We start from the raw sequence: 19,582 nt of genomic DNA, 5'->3' as shown, positions 1-19,582 counted from the left end.
CATTGTGGAAGACCATGTGGAGATTCCTCAAGGACCTAGAAATAGAAATTCCGTTTGACCCAGCAATCCCATTACTGGGTATGTATCCAAAGGATTATAAATCATTCTACACATGCACATGAATGTTCAACGCAGCACTGTTTACAATAGCAAAGACCTGGAATCAACCCAAATGCCCATCGATGATAGACTGGACAGGGAAAATGTGGCACATATACACCATGGAATATGATGCAGCCATCAGAAACGATGAGTTTGTGTCCTTTGTAGGGACATGGATGAACCTGGAAACCATCATTCTCAGCCAACTGACACAAGAGCAGAAAATCAAACACCGCATGTTCTCACTCATAGGCGGGTGTTGAACAATGAGAACACATGGACACAGGAAGGGAGCACTACACACTGGGGTCTGTTGGGGGGAAATGAGGGAGGGACAGTAGGGTGTGGGGAGATGGGGAGAGGCAGTATGGGGAGAAATGCCAGATATAGGTCAAGGGGAGGAAGGCAGCAAATCACACTGCCATGTGTGTACCTATGCAACTATCTTGCATGTTCTTCAAATGTACCCCAAAACCTAAAATGCAATTTAAAAAAGTAATATTTTTAAAATGGGCTAAAAATAAAAAGATTTGCACCCTTTTTTTTTCATGTAAGAGCTTAAGTTTCTTTCCAAGTCAGTTCATAGAGATTTACTTCATTTTTTAACAACTGTACAGTATTCTCCTACGATAACTTAACTAATACTCTAAATAGGCATATTTATAGTTTTGCAAAGAATATCTCTGAACATATATTACGCAGCCATTAGTATTTTATGCAATAAATTTCTAGGTTGGGTTGTAGCACACATACATTTTATCTTAAGAGATGTCAGACTGTCCTTTAAAAAACTGAGGTATATACCTGGCCAAATGAGATTTTAGAAGAGAAAGATAACATTCTAAGCTGAACTGATTCAGCAGATCAACATAAATAGAGGTGGGGAGGCCTGTGGGGAGGAGTAAAGAAAGAAAATATAATTAAACTCACTTGAAAGCTAATGAAAGAATAAAATCAGCATATCTAACTGTGATTACTTTTTGTAGACCAAGGAACCTACTACGACTTTGACCTTGAATCTGTAAAAATGATGTGAGACTCACAAATTAAAATCTCCTCAAGTGTGAAAACATCGCTAAGAGCAGGATGAAATACCTGGAGATGTTCCTCTGGAACAATAACCGGGCCACATTTCGTGTGCACGGCACATTCTCCGGTGCAGTATCTGTGAGGGTCATTTTCCTTCCGGAGGTATTGGTTTGTTGCACATTGTCTTTAGTTCATTTGTACATCAAAGTTTAAATACAAAAAAAGAGAATATTATATAGCAGTTAAAAACATGGTAATCAACTGGTAGCTGCTATGTTACTTCATTAATAACATTACTATTTTACTTAGGAAAGTAGGCTAAGAAAGAATTTGGGTTCCATAGGAAATTTGGGTTTCTAAATGATTTGAGTTTTTAAATACCCAAATACTTTATAAAGCTAACACTGTATACACATGAATATGGGGAAAAGCGGATTTGGAGAACAGAGGACAACCATATCCCAGAAAAAATTCAGTAAGCCATCACATAATGAAAGATCAGGGAAAGAATCATTACCCAGCAGATGCGTTTTTATTCTTTTAAAATACCTTGCAGTTTGGTCTCTAAGAATAAGCATAATAAAATTCTAGTATAAGCTTCACATATTGCCATATTTGTAGAATGGGAAAGGCAGAGTACTGAGTGGCTGAGGAAAAATCATCTGTATTTAATGAGACATACCTGCTAAGTAAGATAGTGCCAGCAGGTCTACGGACCTGAAAAGTCTTCTCTAAATAAGAAATAGCTTGTGGGAAAAGCTTGTTCTAAATAAACGTTAAAAAAAATAGTCAGAATTATAAGGAAGAGATAAATTATATTTAAAACAAGCAAGCACAGGATATTAATGACTAAGGGGACAAAAGGAAGACACTTTATAATTATGGAATACAGATATTAGCTGGTCAAGGTTGTAAAGCAAGGGGTAGGAAGAGAGGAAGTCCAGTAGGAAAAGAATTTCCCCATTTTCTAGTTCAGCTTTGGAAAAGAGTACTAGGTAGACATTTCCTTCCCTAACCCCATTTAAATAGAAAACCAGAAAACATATATCTCAACTATTTTTTATTTTTAATTAAATATTAATTTCCTTCGATACTACACCTTTAACAAAACTGCAATATATCTCAACTATATTAATCTAGATTACTACGAATGACAGACTGACTTTGATGATTCCAACACTAAAATAGTTTATGTTAAGAAAATCTTATGTTTAATTAAACTCACCAATTTCTGTGGCCCATAGTGAACTGGCTTTGTGTGTCTGCATGTGTGCGTGTGTGTGTGTGTGTGTGTGTGTGTGTGTCTCCATATAGTTAAAAATCTAATGTGGTTATCAGGTCAATCTTCAGGAAAATAAACATTTCCACCAAGAGAACAGTGCTCTCAATGTATTTCAAAAATTGTTTTTTTCACCCTATTCTCTGCATGATTTGCTCCCCAAAAACCTGAGAGAGCAAGCAATAAAAGGAGAAGACTAATTAACAAATTATTTTAAAATGACTAATTTAATGCCAAATACCAAGGAAGTTTTCAGGAGTGCATCACAAAGACACCTTTGATAAATACTTTCACTACCAACACCTTTTAGTCAGTCATTCACAAAAGTCATGTATATATTTTACTTTACTAAAGTAGAATTTACATATAATAAAATTGTAAATGTCCAATTCAACCTATGAGTATTTATTACATACCTTTACAAGATTTTTTTTCTCAGGGAGCAACCTGAAAATAATGACAAAAAAACATAAGAATTACCTCTCAGAGGTGTAGCACTATCTCATCTGTTCAGAATGCATCTGTCAAGAGCCCCAAAGAATCCTATATGCATAAAATAACTGTCCTCCAAAATTTCAACTTACCTCATTGAGTATTTGAGAGTTTACTCTGTGCCACATCATGGAACTAAGCATGATCATGTCATCTCATTCATTTGGAATGTTAAGGATAATGAAAGACATCAACCACTCCTAACAGCTCTTCATGAACTACTGTAGATTCATCATTTATCTGTTTTCTGGATCCCACTTACATGAAATAAAAATCAGACTAATCTCTCTGGTTAATAATTTCATAAACTTTCTTATTATTGTTTATATTAGTACTTATTTTTTCCTCCAAGTGTCAGAGATGTTTGAACCAGAGCGACTCCCATCTTCAGTAGTGGCTGGGTAAAATAAGGCTGAGAACTCATGGGCTGCATTCCTGGATGATTAGGCATTCTAAGTCGCAGGATGAGACAGGAGGTCAGCACAAGATACAGGTCATAAAGACTTTGCTGATAAAACAGGTTGCAATAAGGTGGCCAGCTAAATCCCACCAAAACCAAGATGGCGACAAGAGTGACCTCTGGTCATCCTCACTGCTACACTCCCACCAGCACCATGACAGTTTGCAAATGCTGTGGCAATGTCAGGAAGTTACCCTATATGGTCTAAAAAGGGGGAGGCATGAATAATCCACCCATTGGTTAGCATGTAATTCAGAAATCACCATAAAAAATGGGCAACCACAGCCCTTCGGGCTGCTTTACCTATGGAGTAGCCATTTTTTTATTCCTTTACTTTTCTAATAATCTTGCTTTCACTTTACTCTATGGCTTTGCTTCTAATTCTTTCTTGTTAGAGACCCAAGAATCATCTCTTGGGGTCTGGAACAGGACCTCTTTCTGGTAACACAAGTTCTTAACTGAAGAGAACTTTCGGGTCTATTACCGTCCACATCCAAGTAGATCCACATTTGTTCTGTTTAAATTATTCATGATTTACCAGGAAAGGAAGATGGAAAAAAGAAAATTATTCATGATATATAGACTTTAATCATATTCCATGGCCTTCATATTTTCAGACTAAAATGCATTTTCAGCTTAATTCCACTTTTTTTTTTTTTTTTTGAGATGGAGTTTTGCTCTTGTTACCCAGGCTGGAGTGCAATGGCACGATCTCGGCTCACTGCAACCTCCGCCTCCTGGGTTCAGGCAATTCTCCTGCCTCAGCCTCCTGAGTAGCTGGGATTACAGGCACGCACCACCATGCCCAGCTAACTTTTTGTATTTTTAGTAGAGATGGGGTTTCACCCTGTTGACCAGGATGGTCTTGATGTCTTGACCTTGTGATCCACCTGCCTCGGCCTCCCAAAGTGCTGGGATTACAGGCTTGAGCCACCGCGCCCGGCCAGCTTAATTCCACTTTGAAGCCACATGAGTCCTTTTTAAGTTTTATCTATAGACTTTTTTTTTTTTTTGGGACGGAGTTTCGCTCTTGTTACCCAGGCTGGAGTGCAAGGGCGCGATCTCGGCTCACCACAATCTCTGCCTCCTGGGTTCAGGCAATTCTCCTGCCTCAGCCTCCTGAGTAGCTGGGATTACAGGCACACGCCACCATGCCCAGCTAATTTTTTGTATTTTTAGTAGAGACGGGGTTTCACCATGTTGACCAGGATGGTCTCGATCTCTTGACCTCGTGATCCACCCGCCTCGGCCTCCCAAAGTGCTGGGATTACAGGTGTGAGCCACCGTGCCCGGCTATCTATAGACTTTTAAAACTTCAGGTAACAGGTGAAAATATCTTGAACATTTAGATTAATAATGAAAAAGATGACAATATAATGGTGTACTTACTCGTCGACACTTTTATCATAAACAGTCTTGATTCTTAAATGCTCATCAACATCTCTCTTTACTACATGATTTGCCTTAAGATGAACTTTATTTATGACCTGAAAAAGGGGAACAAATTTGAAAAATTTTTTAAAATACATATAGATTAACCCATTGAGTTCTAAAGTTAAAATTAACAAACTAAATTTCAAGTACAATACACAGAGAAAAAGTCCCTTGGCCCATATTCCACCATTTCAGCATTCTTTTTTATTTGAGATGGAGTCTTGCTCTGTCACCAGGCTGGAGTGCAGTGGCACAACCTCGGCTCACTGCAACCTCCACCTCGTGGGTTCAAGAGATTCTTCCGCCTCAGCCTCGCAAGTAGATGGGACCACAGGCATGTGCTACCATGCCTGGCTAATTTTTGTACTTTTAGTAGAGACAGGGTTTCACCATGTTGGCCAGGCTGATCTCGATCTCTTGACCCTGTGATCCGCCCACCTCGGCCTCCCAAAGTGCTGGAATTACAGGTGTAAGCCACTGTGCCCGGCCCATTTTAGCATTCTTAAACCTCAAAGATCTCCCAAGCAAATGCTATCATTTGGAAGACTAGTACCATGAATTCAAGTCACCTGACTAAATCACTGTGGAAACAGTACCTGTCAATAGGCTTTTAGGGTTCTCTGTCACTTATTTGTAGTTTCTTACATAAATTCCAGTTTTGCCAATTTCAGGTCTTCAGAAAATGATGGGAAGAAACCGAAAGTATCTTCAATTACTTTAATATAGGACAAAAATTTATTTACAAAAGAGTTTTTCATTTTGAATTTTTTTCTCCCATTCTCATTTACCATTTACATCATTTTTTCAGGGATGAATAAAAAAAGACAAGAAAGGTTTCAGCAGTATCAACACTTTATGAAACTTTTTTTTTTTTTTTTTGAGACGGAGTTTCGCTCTTGTTACCCAGGCTGGAGTGCAATGGTGCGATCTCGGCTCACCGCAACCTCCGCCTCCCGGGTTCAGGCAATTCTCCTGTCTCAGCCTCCTGAGTAGTTGGGATTACAGGTACGCGCCACCATGCCCAGCTAATTTTTTGTATTTTTAGTAGAGACGGGGTTTCACCATGTTGATCAGGATGGTCTCGATCTTTTGACCTCATGATCCACCGCCTCGGCCTCCCAAAGTGCTGGGATTACAGGCTTGAGCCACCGCGCCCGGCCGAAACTCTTAATGTATGGAAGAAAAAATTGTGTTTGTTAAACTAAAAATGAACTATACAATATCTCATTGATATAACTCCAGCAATGAACAACCTGAACAATGAACGATCTGAAGATTTACACAAGAAAATAGAATTTTGTATTTTGTAGAAAAACAACTATATTGTATGTGTTTGATCTATTACTATAATATAGTAACAGTCATAGATTTTCACAATACTTACTGCCTGCTGTACTACAATGACCTGACACCCTACCTCCAGTCTTTTACTCATTCCATTCCAACCTATCCCCAGGTAACAGATTCTTTCATGGCCATTAAAAAACCATCAGAAAGGTCTGGGCACAGCAAATGGATATGGTACATTTTAGGAACCCATTACATGACTAATCTCCCTGCAGATAACACATTACAAAATCCAGACAAAATATAATCTCTGACAGTCCTTGGGGGAGGGAGAAAGACAGGAAGAATTTGGAAGAATCTACTGTTAAAATACAGGAATTATAACTCTGAGATTTGCAAGTCTAACTTTTGCCTGAGAGCACACTACCCAGTCTGTATCTTGGAGTGGCAGGAGGTCAGAGCCTCACTGACTTGAGGAGCTACAGCAAAATGTTCAGAACCTGTATCACCAGAAAGTTAGAAGTTAGACAGGAAATCTTGCAAGAGAAGAAGCCACAGAAGGTACCCCAAAATCTGCATATGAAACCCAGTTAAATCCTTAACTGGCCACTAGATTCCATGTCTGACTACAAAATTACAAATGTATGCAATAAAACCCAGCAAAGAATAACTGCTGCCAACAACAGGAGATACAGAGTTTGGAATTTTGAACACAGTTAAGTTAAATGCCAGCTACCAAAACAAACAAACAAAACACAAAAAAATACTTCAGAGAAATACAACAGAATCCAGACACTTTACAATGTCTACAGTGTCCATTATTTCATAAAAAATCAAGAGCAAGGAGAACAAAATGGAAAAATGTGACCCACACTGGGGGACAAAAGCAGGGAATAGAAACAGTCCCTAAAATGACCTAAATTTAAACAATTATTTTAATGCAGCTTAAATGCATTCAGGAATTTAAAAGAAAACATACATATAATGAGTAAGTAGATAGGGAACCTCAGGAGAGAAACTATGAAAAGAACCAAATGGAAATTCTAGAGCTTAAATGTGTAACAACTAAAAAATTCACTGTGGCTGGGTGCGGTGGCTCACACCTGTAATTCCAGCACTTTGGGAGGCCAGGCAGGTGGGCCACTTGAGGTCAGGAGTTCGAGACCAGGCTGGCCAACATGGTGAGACCCCGTCTCTACTAAAAATACAAAAATTAGTGGGCCATGGTGGTGCAAATCTGTAATCCCAGCTACTCAGGAGGCTGAGGCATGACAATCACTTGAATCTGGGAGGTGATGGTTGCAGTTAGTCGAGACCACACCATCACCCTCCAGCCTGGGTGACAGAGCAAGACTCTGTTTCCAACAACAACAACAAAAATTCACTGAAAAGAATTAAAAGAAGATTGGAGATGGCAGCAGCATCAATGAACCTGAAGACAGATCTAGAGAAATTATCCAATCCCAAGAGCAGAAATATAAAAGACTAAAAAATTTTAAAAAACAGCCTCAGAGAATGGATACCACGCAATCTAACAGATAGGTAATTAGAGACCTACAAGAACAGAAGAAATTATATTGGAAAGAAATAACAGCTAAAATTTTCAAATTTGGTGAAAGATATCAACTTACAGATCCAAGAAGTTCATAAACCTCAAACAGGATAAAAAAACAAATGGCCGGGCGCGGTGGCTCAAGCCTGTAATCCCAGCACTTTGGGAGGCCGAGGCGGGTGGATCACAAGGTCAAGAGATCGAGACCATCCTGGTCAACATGGTGAAACCCCGTCTCTACTGAAAATACAAAAAATTAGCTGGGCATGGTGGTGCGTGCCTGTAATCCCAGCTACTCAGGAGGCTGAGGCAGGAGAATTGCCTGAACCCGGGAGGCGGAGGTTGCGGTGAGCCGAGATCGTGCCATTGCACTCCAGCCTGGGTAACAACAGCAAAACTCCGTCTTAAAAAAAAAAAAAAAAAAAAAAAAAAATGAGGCTGGGCACAGTGGCTCATGTCTGTAATCCCAGCTACTCAGGATGCTGAGGCAAGAGAGTCGCTTGAAGCCAGGAGGTGGAGGTTTAAGTGAGCCAAGATCATGCCACTGAACTCCAGCCTGGGCAACAGAGCAAGACACTGTCCCATTAAAACACACACATACACATACACACACACACACACACACACACACACACACACACACACACAAACATGCAGGTATATCATAGGCAAACTTGTGAAATCTGAAAATAAAGATAAAATACTGAAAGCAATGAGAGGAAAAACAACACATTTGACATGATTTGGCTCTGTATCCTCAACCAAATTTCATCTTGTATTGTAATCCCACGTTTGGAGGGAGGGAGATGACTGGGTCACAGGGGTGTTTCCCCATGCTGTTCTCATGATAGTGAGTGAGTTTTCACAAGGTCTGATGGTTTTTAAAGCCTCTGGTATTTCCCATGCCTGAACTTCTCTCTCCTGCTGCCATGTAAAGAAGGTCCTTGCTTCTCCTTTGTCTTCGCCATGATTTTAAGTTTCCTGAGGCCTCCCCAGCCAATATGGAACTGTAAACCTCCTTCCTTTATAAATTACCCAGTCTTGGATAGTATCTTTTTAACAGTCAGGGAACAGACAAATACATTATATATAGGAAGGGAAAAGAAGTACGAATGGCACTGACTTTCCATCAAGAACTATAAAGTACAGAAGTCAATGAAATAAAGAGTAAAGGGCTAAAAGAAAGAAATTCAACACAAAGGTCTACATCCAATGAAACTACCCTTTAAAAATGAAGAGGAAATAAAGACATTTCCGAAAAATCTAAGAAAAATTCATCACCAGCAGACCTACACCACAAGAAATGCTAAAGGAAGTTCTTCGTGGGAATGGAAATGACACTAAAGGGTAACCTGCTTCTGTAGGAAGGAATGAAGACTACTGGAAATGGTAGACATATAAATAGATACAAAAGACTATTGCACAGAACAGTCAGCATAGCAGGTCAGAGACTGCTCTCTGTAGGAAGGCCCACTGCTAAGGTTGACCTTTTGCTAGCCTCTGGGAACCTGGATGGTAAGCACTTCCCTATACAGATTTAAAACTTCACTAGGTTATAAGGGTGGCTCATTGTACCTAAACTATTTGCAGAAACACTATGGTTTATGCTGAACATTTGCTTGCCTCTGGAGTCTGAAATTTCAGTGGCTGAAATTCTGTCTACATGACAGAATAAAATAGCCTCCAATAAAAACCCTGGACTCTAAGAATCAGGTGATCTTCCCTGGTAGACCACATTTTGTGCATGCTGTAACACCACACTGCTGAAGGAATTAAGCAGGTCCTATATGACTCTACTAGGACAGGACTCTTGGAATTTTTTACCTAATTTCCTCTAGTCTTTGCCCCCTGATCCTTTTTCTTTGCTGATTTTACTTTGTATGCTTTCACTGTAATAAATTTCAGTTGTGAGTATAACTACAAGCTGAGTCCAGTGTGGCCACCTAGCAATCGCCAAACCTGGAATGCTCTTGGTAACCCTCAACACAATTATATACACTTCTTTCAAATTCTTTAAAGACAAATAAATATTTAAAGCAAAAATTATAAAATTTTAAATTGTGAAGTTTTTTTTTTTAATTTACTTATTTTGTTTTCTGAGACAGAGTCTCTCTCTGTTGCCCAGGCTGGAGTGCTGTGGTCCAATCTCAGCTCACTGCAACCTCTGCTTCCTGAGTTCAAGCGATTTTCCTGCCTCAGCCTCTCGTAAAGGTAGGATTACAGGTGCCCACGACCATGCCCAGGTACTTTTTTTACTTTTAGTAGAGACAGGGTTTCACCATGTTGGCCAGGCTGGTCTTGAATTCCTGACCTCAGGTGATCTGCCAGGCTCAGTCTCCCAAAGTACTGAGATTACAGGCATGAGCCACTATGCTGGCCTAATCGTGAGGTTTATAATATATGAAGAAGTAATATACATTCCAATAAGAGAGAAATAAATGAAATTATGCTGTTGAAAATTTCCTATATTTAACATGACTATTTTTTTAAGTTTTAGTTTAAATAGATGTCATAAGTACACTACATACATTGTAATCACTGGAGCAAACACTCAATATTTTGTATTGTACATTCTGCTCAAGTATGTGTGGGACATTCACTTAGCTAGATCATATTTTGTGCCATAAAACAAACTTTAAGACATAAAAGAACTGGTAAAAAGGATGTTCTCCAACAATAATAAAATTTGGTAAGAATGCAATTTCAGAACGATATCCCCAAATATTTTTTAAAAATCAAACAACAAACTTTTAAATAACCCTTAGTTTGGAGAGGAAATTATAAGGGATATTAGAAAATAGTTAGAACCAAATAAAAATAAAATTACAAGTTAATATTTGTGGGATGTAGCTAAACTAGTATTTAGAGGGAACTGATAGCTTTAAATGTTTATTTTAGAAAAAAGATCTCCAATTCATGATCTAAGGTTCTACCTTAAAATACTAAAAAAAAAAAAAAAAAAAAAACAACAACAACAACAACAAACTGAACTCAAAGAAAGCAGTAAGATGGGCATGGTGGCTCATACCTATAATCCCAGCACTTTGGGAGGTTATAGTGGGAGGAATGCTTGAGTTCAAGGCTGCAGTGAGCAGTGATTGTGCAACTGCACTTCAACACTGTCTCAAAAAAGAAAAGAAAAGACAGAGAGAATACAAACTACCAATGTTGGAAACTACACAGAAGATATCACTAGACTTTACAGCCCTTTAGAGATGATCATCAAGGAATATAATGAAAACTTTCATGTCCATAAATTTGACAACTTATATGAAGTCAAATTCTTTGAGAGACATACTTAATAAAACACAGTCAAGAAGAAATAATAATCTGAATTGTCCAAAATCAAAGTATGACTTTCAAAAAAGTATGACTTTCAAAAAAGAAAATTCTAGAATGAAATGACTTAATTAGTGAATTCTACTAAACATTTAAGGAAGAAACAACATTGATTCTACAGAAACTCTTCCTGAAAATAGAAGAAAATGGGATATGTCCCAGCTCATGCTATGAGGTCAGCATAGTTATCCTGATACCAAACCTGAAGTTATTATTAGAGAAGAAAAGAAAATAAAACTACAGACCAATAGCTCTGCAAGTAGTTGGTAGAAAACATAAATATAAAAATAAAAAAATAAGGCCGGACACGGTGGCTCATGCCTGTAATCCCAGCACTTTGGGACGCCGAGGCAGGCAGGTCAGGAGAGCGAGATCATCCTGGCTAACACAGTGAAACCCTATCTCTACTAAAAATACAAAAAATTAGTCAGGCATGGTGGGACATGCCTGTAGTCCCAGCTACTCAAGAGGCTGAGGCAGAAGGCGGAAGTTGCAGTGAGCTAAGATCGCACCACTGCACCCCAGCCTGGGCTACAGAGCAAGACTCTGTCTCAAAAAAAAAATTTAATTTAATTTAAAAAATTAAATTAAAAAAACACCACAGACCAATATCCCTTATTAATACAGATATAAAGGTGAAATGGTTCACATCTATAATCCCAGAGCTTTGGGAGGCCGAGGTAGGCGGACTGGTTGAGCCAAGTGGTTCCACATGAGCCTGGAAAACATAGCAAGACCCCCATATCCATTAAACATAAGAATAAATGAACTGGGTGTGGTGGCTCTCACCTGCAATCCTAGCTAATTGGGAGGCTGAGGCAGGAGGATGGCTTAGGCCAAGTAGTTTAAGGGCGTATAGTGAGCTATGATTGTGCCACTATACTCCAGCCTGGATGACAGAGTAACACCCTGTCTCTAAAAAATAAAAATATATAGATGTAAAATCATCAGCAAAACATTAGCAATTCAAATCCAGTAAATGTAAAAAGGGTAACAAAGCATCACCAAGTAAGGTTCATCTCAAGAATGCATGGCTCATTTGACAAAGAAAGTCAATGAATGCAACAGAGAATATAAACAGTAAAAAAGAAAAGCCACATGGTTATATCAGCTGGTGCACGAAAGATAGTTAAGAAAATTCAACATCCATTCATGATTTTTTAAAAAACTCTCACCAAACTAGGAATAGAAGGGAGTTTTATTAATTTGATAAAGCATACCTATCAAAAAAATCCATAATTAATAATTTTAACAGCGGAGGACAGTGTTTTCCCCCTAAGATCAGAAACGAGACAAGGATGTCTACTCTCACCACTCTTACTCAACATCATACTGGATGTCCCAGACAGTGTGATAAGACAATATTAACATTAATAGGCTGGGCATGGTGGCTCACACCTATAATCCCAGCACTTTGGGAGGCCTAGGCAGGTGGATCACTTTAGGCCAGGAGTTTGAAACCAGCCTGGCCAACAAGACAAAACCTCATCTCTACCAAAAATACAAAAATTAGCCAGGTGACGGCACCCATCTGTAGTCCCAGCTACTTGTGAGGCTGTGGTGGGAGAATCACTTGAACCTAGGAGATGGAGGTTGCAGTGAGCCAAGATTATATCACTGCACTCCATCCTAGGCGATGGAGAGAGACTTTGTCTCAAAAAAAAGGATGTAATAAACAAAAGATACATGTTGCAATGCCTAAAAGACAAAAGTGCACATGCATACACACACAAGTAAATGTAAGAACACATGTAAGCTTCAACCACAAACAAGCTAAATAAGCCTATTTTCTCTTATATTAATATAGTCATTAGTAGGCTGAGGCACAGTGGTGCCAACCTGGTTCACTGCAGCCTTGACCTCCCGGGCTCAAGCAATCCTTCTACCTCAGCCCACCAAGTAGCTGGGACTACAGGTATACACCAACACACCCAGCTAATTTTTGTATTTTTTGTAGAGAGAGGGTTTTGTCAACTTGCCCAGGCTGGTCTTGAACTCCTGAGCACAAGCGATTTGCCACCTCAGCCTCCCAAAGTGCTGGGATTACAGGTGTGAGCCACTGTACCTGGCCAAAAACTTTTAATAAAGAAAATCTAAATACAGTATTAATCACCTCACCTTATTAACATGTACAGAAAGCTATATTCAATAACTATAGAATAGGCCAAGTGTGGTGGCTCCTGTCTATAATCCCAGCACTTTGGGAGGCCAAGGCAGGAGGACTGCTTGAGTCCAGGAGCTCGAGACCAGCCTTGGCAACATAGTGAGACCTCATCTCTAAAAAAATAAAAATAACTATAGAATATATATTCTCTACAAGTACATGTGAAACGTTAAACAGGACAGATCACATTCTAAACTGTAAATAAAATAATCTCAGACAGGTGCAGTGGCTCACACTTGTTATTCCAGAACTTTTGGAGGCTGAAGCAGGAGGACTGCTTGAAACTGGGAGTTCAAGACCAACTTGGGCAACATACCAAGTCTCCATCTCTACAAAAATAAAAATAAAAAATTAGCCAGGTGTGGTGGCATGTGGCTGAAGTCCTAGCTACTTACAAGGTTGTGGGGTGGGGGTGGGGGTGGCAGGGTTGGAAACTGCTTGAATACACGAGTTCGAGGTGCCAGTGAACTATGATCATATCACTACACTCCAGCCTGGGTGACCCTGTCTCAGCACCCGGCCTAAAAAAATTTTTTAAGAGACAAGGTTTTGGCTGGGTGCGATGGCTCACGCCTATAATCCCAGAACTTTGGGAGGCAGAGGCAGGTGGATCACCTGAGGTCAAGAGTTTGAGACCAGCCTGGCCAACATGGTGAAATCCCATCTCTACTAAAAATACATTAGCCAGGCATGGTGGTAGGCACTTGTAATCCCAGCTACTCTGGAGACTCAGGCAGAATTGCTTGAACCCAGGAGGCTGAGGTTGCAGGGAGCAGAGATCGCACCATTACACTCCAGCCTGGGCAAAAAAAAAACAATTAATAATAAATAAAAACAAATAATCTTAACAAATTTCAAAAGACTGAAATCATAGAAAATATTCCCCAGGCCGGGCGCAGTTGCTCACGCCTGTATTCCCAGTACTTTGGGAATTTGTGAAAAGTGCAAAAGCTGTACTTAGAGAGAGAGAAATTTGCATCTTTGAATACTTAAAAAGGAAAAAAGGTTCAAAAACAATGATCTAAAGTTTCCATCTAACAATATGAGCAAACTAAATCCACAACAAGTAGAAAGAGGAAATCACAAAGAACAGAAAACAATGAAATAGAAACAAACACTAAAGAAAATTACACATGACCAAGGTTTATCCCAAAAATGCAACACTGATTTACCATTGGAAAATACAATGTAATCTACCACGTAACAGTTCCTAAGTGAGAAACTATATGATTATCTTAATAACTGCCAGAAAAAAAATTTGACAAAATGTGTCCCCATTCAGGATAAAAACCCTCAGGAAACCAGAAATGGAAGGGAGTTTTCTCAATCTGATAAAGGGCACTATAAAGAAATTTGGAGTTAACATCATACTTAATGGTCAAAGACTGGTCCTAAGATCAGGAACAAAGTTTTTGCTCAGCCTTGAACTGGATGTTCTTTTTTTTTTTTTGAGACGGAGTTTCGCTCTTGTTACCCAGGCTGGAGTGCAATGGCGCGATCTCGGCTCATCGCAAGCTCTGCCTCCTGGGTTCAGGCAATTCTCCTGCCTCAGCCTCCCGAGTAGCTGGGATTACAGGCACGCGCCACCATGCCCAGCTAATTTTTTGTATTTTTAGTAGAGACGGGGTTTCACCATGTTGACCAGGATGGTCTCGATCTCTCGACCTCGTGATCCACCCGCCTCGGCCTCCCAAAGTGCTGGGATTACAGGCTTGAGCCACCGCACCCGGCTGAACTGGATGTTTTTATCAGAGCAATAAGAGAAAAAAATATTTATGTAAATGATACAAGACAACAATTGTTTCTATAGTTAATACATTGCTAACATGGAACATTGTAAGGGAGGAAACTCAACTAGAATAAGTAAATTTAGCTGCGTCTCAGAAGACAAGGTTAATATACAAAAATTATTTTTACATACTACCAGCAAACAATTGGAAAACTTTAACCATAATTCCACTAACAATGACATCGAAAAGTAAAAGATCCAGGAATACACTGAACAAACAACATGCAAGATCTGGCTGGGCACAGCGGCTCATGCCTGTAAATTCCTGGTACTTTGGGAGGTCAAGGCAGGAGGATCACCTGAGGCCATGAGTTTGAGACCCGCCTGGACTCTCTCTCTCTACAAAAGAATGAAAAATTAGCCAGGTGTGGTAGTGCATATCTGTAGTCCCAGCTGCTTGGGAGATTTAAGGCAGAAGGATCATCTGAGCCCAGGAATTCAAGCCGGCAGTGAGCTATAATTCTGCCACTGCACTCCAGCCTGAGTGACAGAGCAAGGCTCTGTTTCAAAACAAAACAAAACAAAACAAAGAGAGAAAAGAAAATGGAAGAAAAAATGCAAGATCTATACATTGCTGAGAGAAATTACACATCACCTAAATAAATGGAGAAATGTATATTGTGCTCATGGATTGAAAGACTTGATACTGTTATATGTCAATTATCCCCAAAGGATCTATAGATTAAATGCAATCCCAATCATAAATCCATTAGGCTTTTTTGAAGAAACTGAGAAACTGACTCTAAAATTTATGTGGATCTTTGAGCCTCCCCCTGCCAAAAAATAAATAAATTTACATGGAAATATAAAGGCCTTAAAATAGCCAAAATCATTTTGAAAAGGAAGAACAAAGCAGGAAGACTTACAATACTGTCTGACTTCAATATTTATTACAGAAGTACATAATCAAGGCAACTGAATACCTATATGGGGCAAAGAAAAAAAAAAAAAGGATCTTGATCCCCTATCGCACTGAGATTAATCATAATCCTAACAGTGAAGGCTTCCAGAACACAGGAGAATATGTTTATGACCTAGGGGGCAGGCAAAGATTTCTTAAAAAGGACATCTGTTGGTGAGGATATGCAGCAACCCTCACTCTAATATTTTGTTGATGGGGTGTAAAATGGTGCAGTATTTTGGAGAAAGGTTTAGTGTATATATACATATATATATATATATATATATATATATATATATTTTTTTTTTTTTTTTTTTTTTAGTAGAGACGGGGTTTCACCATGTTGACCAGGATGGTCTCGATCTCTTGACCTCGTGATCCACCCGCCTCAGCCTCCCAAAGTGCTGGGATTACAGGCTTGAGCCACCGCACCCGGCTAGGTTTAGTATATTTTTATAAACATTCACCTACCGTTTGACTCAGTAATTTCACCCCTAGGTAATTATCCAAGAACAACGAAAACAAATATCCACAAAAGTTACTGTATACAACAATATGGACAGCAGCTTTATTTATACTAAAATCTGGAAGCAACCAAAATAGCCACCTTTCAACAAGATAACAGAAAAACAAATTATGATATAGGCATTCACTGGAATCAGCAATTCAAAGGAATAAATTACTATCATATACAACATGAATCTCTCAGACATAATGCCGAGCAGACGCCAGATACAGGAGTACATCCCATATAATTCCACTCATATACACTAAGCTCTAGAATTGGCTAAACTAAACTAGTTTTTAAAAAATTAGGAAACTACTGCCTGGGGTGGACAGGAGACTGGTACAGGACAGGAAGGAACGTTCTGGAGATGAGGAAATGTTTATGGGGATGCGCATGGATATATTTGTGGTATTTCAATATATGTAAATTTTACCAAAAAAAACTTTTCAAAAAAACAGTAACTCAAGTAGGAGGTTGGGGAATGGCTGAAAGTATATGAAACAAGAATGGCAGAACCTTAAGTGTTAAAGCCAGGTGATGGGTCCATGGAAGTTTATTAAATTATTCTAATTTTGGTTGTACTGGTGTAATAAAAAGTAAAAGCAAAACTTACAGATTTTAGTGGAGAACAAGTTAAAAAGTAAAACTGTTTTGTAGCTTCCAACCACCACCAAAAACAAAAAAGTTACTATAATTTCCTGTAGCATTGAACAGAGATATAGTAATTAGCACGGCTACAGTGAAGACTGTAGTTCCTGCCTATACTCCGTGCACGTTAAAGCAAGGAGAATGGTGAGGAGGACAGGGTATTTACATACTCTATGAGGAACTAGGGAAACGCATTAGGGATGACGCCTTTTCCTCTTATTTTAATCCAAATTAAAAGAGAGAAGTGGAGGGTTTTGTGGGAAATTTTTAAAAAAGAATTCAACAAAAATGCAGAGTCATGATAAAAACTGTAAAAAAGCTGTAAACTCAGCCGGGCGCGGTGGCTCACAACTGTAATCCCAGCACTTTGGGAGGCCGAGGCGGGTGGATCAAGAGGTCAAGAGATCGAGACCATCCCGACCAACATGGTGAAACCCCATCTCTACTAAAAATACAAAAATTACCCGGGCATGGTGGCGCACGCCTGTGGTCCCAGCTACTCGGGAGGCTGAGGCAGAAGAATCGCTTGAACCCAGGAGGCGGAGGTTGCAGTGAGCCGAGATCGCGCCACTGCACTCCAGCCTGGCGACAAAGTGAGACTCCGTCTCAAAAAAAGTAAAAAAAAAAAAAGCTACACACCCCGAAGTAAATATTTTGGCTCACGTGGTTATGAAGAGTATGCATGTCATATTTTTGGAAGTTACCATAAAAATGAGTGTCTTCGGAATTCTGGGCCGAACTGAACATGTGTAGCTGAATCTTTCTTAACAAAGTAGTAATACAAATTATAAAATTAATCTCAGTATGCAGCCCTGCCCCAGGTACTCTCCCTCCTTGTCTCAAAGAATACTGATTATCATAGACCCACCTCAGACCTAAATACTGTGAAGGAATCAAAGTATGAAACACAAACCTTATCCCCCCGGAAAGTTACAATTTAGCTGCAAAGGCAAGATATGCCTAGAAAACAAGCCATTACCACACAGCACTACTTGGTTAAGTGCTCGGAAAGGGTACAGATACGATGTACTTTTTAATGAACATTCTGCTTTGGTGGTTTCAGCAGGCTGCCTTGAAGTTTGGGAACTTAAATTGAGACAAAGAATTTAGGCAGGGTGAAAAATAGGATGGGAGGCGGGCAGGCACTGCCAGAACAGAGGAACCCGGTAAAGCAGACAAAGTGACAGCATAATGTGGAAAGAAGTCTGAATTTTGTCTCCAGTGAACCCCCAACATCCCTCCAACGCCTCTGTCAGGCTGTCTGCTCTTGGGCTTCCCAAAACTTCAGGTCAGCGGTTCCTAAAGTGGTCCCCGCACAAGCGTACGTCACCAACCAGCTAGGAACGTCATCTGTCAATTCGGGGGACTCCGCGGGACTGAGGGCAGCAGTCTGTCTGTTCACATGGGCGCAGGTTACCGCGCACGCTCAAGTTTGAAAAACGCTTCTCGAGGGCGCCCGCTACGCAGAACCCTCCGCACAGAAGTGGGGACGTTCCCAGTGCCCCAGAGCCAACTCGCAGGGAGCCGAGAGCGGGTCCCGGGCCTGTAAGAGTTCAGACTCTGCCCCGGTTCCGCCTTCTCATCCCGGACACCTTCTCCCAGTCACTGTCCCTCTGCCTGCTCCTTCCGTGGGACTCTGACCGGAGAGGGCCCGCTCCCGCCCCTCTGTCGCCCTACCTCAGCGTCAGAGGGGACGTGGTGCCGGCAGGGAGGGGAACTGCCCAAGGAGACGGGAGTAGACGTGGCGCTTGCCCGCAGCCCGCCCAACAGGAGGAAAACGCTTCGGACCCACAAAGAACCGCTCCAGCGCCACCGGCTCCGGCCGGGGCCTGAACCCGAGTAACCGGCTCCTCCGCCCCACTCGACCGCCATCTTCGGGCCGAGCGTCGTTACCATGGAGTGCGTGACGCCTCTGCGCCCGCGCCGGCCCCGCCCCTCGCCGCTCGGGGCCGACGGAGGCCCGGCCCGGCCCGGCGGGAAGCTGCCTTCCGATTGGACGGCGTCACCCGCCGGCAGTGCCCGCACAAGGTGAGGGCAGCGGTCGCTTCACCGCGTCGCGTCGCGCGCAGCCGGCCGATAAACGCTGCTTGGCGGCCCACGTGCGTTGGGCTGCGGGCGGAAGAAAGGCTGACGGGCTTTGGGAGTAAGTGAGTGTCCGAGGGAGTTTTTCAGGTCCTTCATTTACCAAAGTGATGCGCACCTACTAGGTTCCGGGTGCCTAGACGGACATCTGACCCTCTGCAGAATCTTTCGGTGTGAAAAGGCGAGTGGAATACTCTCATTCACTTATCCGGAGTCACCAACTTTAGGCCCCTTAGTTAAACAAGGCCGTTTCCTATAAAATCAATGATACGCCCTTTACTGTTTGCTTAACCCCATCTTTTAATTTCCAACCAAGAATTGCCACCGCACCTGAGATAAGGGGCAACCTGGCCATTAAGGGAACGCCTTCAAAACCGGGCCGTAAGGAACTATATTAAATGGGAAATAGGGACAAATCCCCGTGGCTCATGACACTAAAGTAAATATACAAACTCAAACACGCGAGCTCTAAGTCATTCTATGGGAATTGAATAGGTTAACTACTATACTGGGAAA

At 40.8% G+C, this 19,582-nt stretch overlaps 1 protein-coding gene across 4 annotated transcripts in view; it reads right to left on the bottom strand.

Moving 5' to 3' along the window:
- The window catches only part of LMLN (leishmanolysin like peptidase), a 95,097-nt gene extending 76,211 nt beyond the window's left edge, over positions 1-18,886 (bottom strand). For all 4 annotated transcript variants that reach the window (XM_003930847.3, XM_074406134.1, XM_074406132.1 and 1 more), the window contains exons 1-5: positions 18,662-18,886; positions 4,752-4,849; positions 2,827-2,857; positions 1,814-1,896; positions 1,198-1,315 (exon numbers count right to left, since the gene is read on the bottom strand). In XM_003930847.3, the coding sequence (XP_003930896.1) occupies positions 1,198-1,315; positions 1,814-1,896; positions 2,827-2,857; positions 4,752-4,849; positions 18,662-18,880 (549 nt within the window). In that variant the 5' untranslated portion in view covers positions 18,881-18,886. The remainder of the gene's footprint in view (positions 1-1,197; positions 1,316-1,813; positions 1,897-2,826; positions 2,858-4,751; positions 4,850-18,661) is intronic.
- Positions 18,887-19,582: the final 696 nt, after the last annotated feature.

This window comes from Saimiri boliviensis, chromosome 9 (assembly GCF_048565385.1).
Source record: "Saimiri boliviensis isolate mSaiBol1 chromosome 9, mSaiBol1.pri, whole genome shotgun sequence".
Taxonomy (NCBI): domain Eukaryota; kingdom Metazoa; phylum Chordata; class Mammalia; order Primates; family Cebidae; genus Saimiri; species Saimiri boliviensis.
The sequence above is the reverse complement of the archived record's forward strand: the minus strand, read 5'-3'. Positions and strand labels throughout refer to the sequence as shown.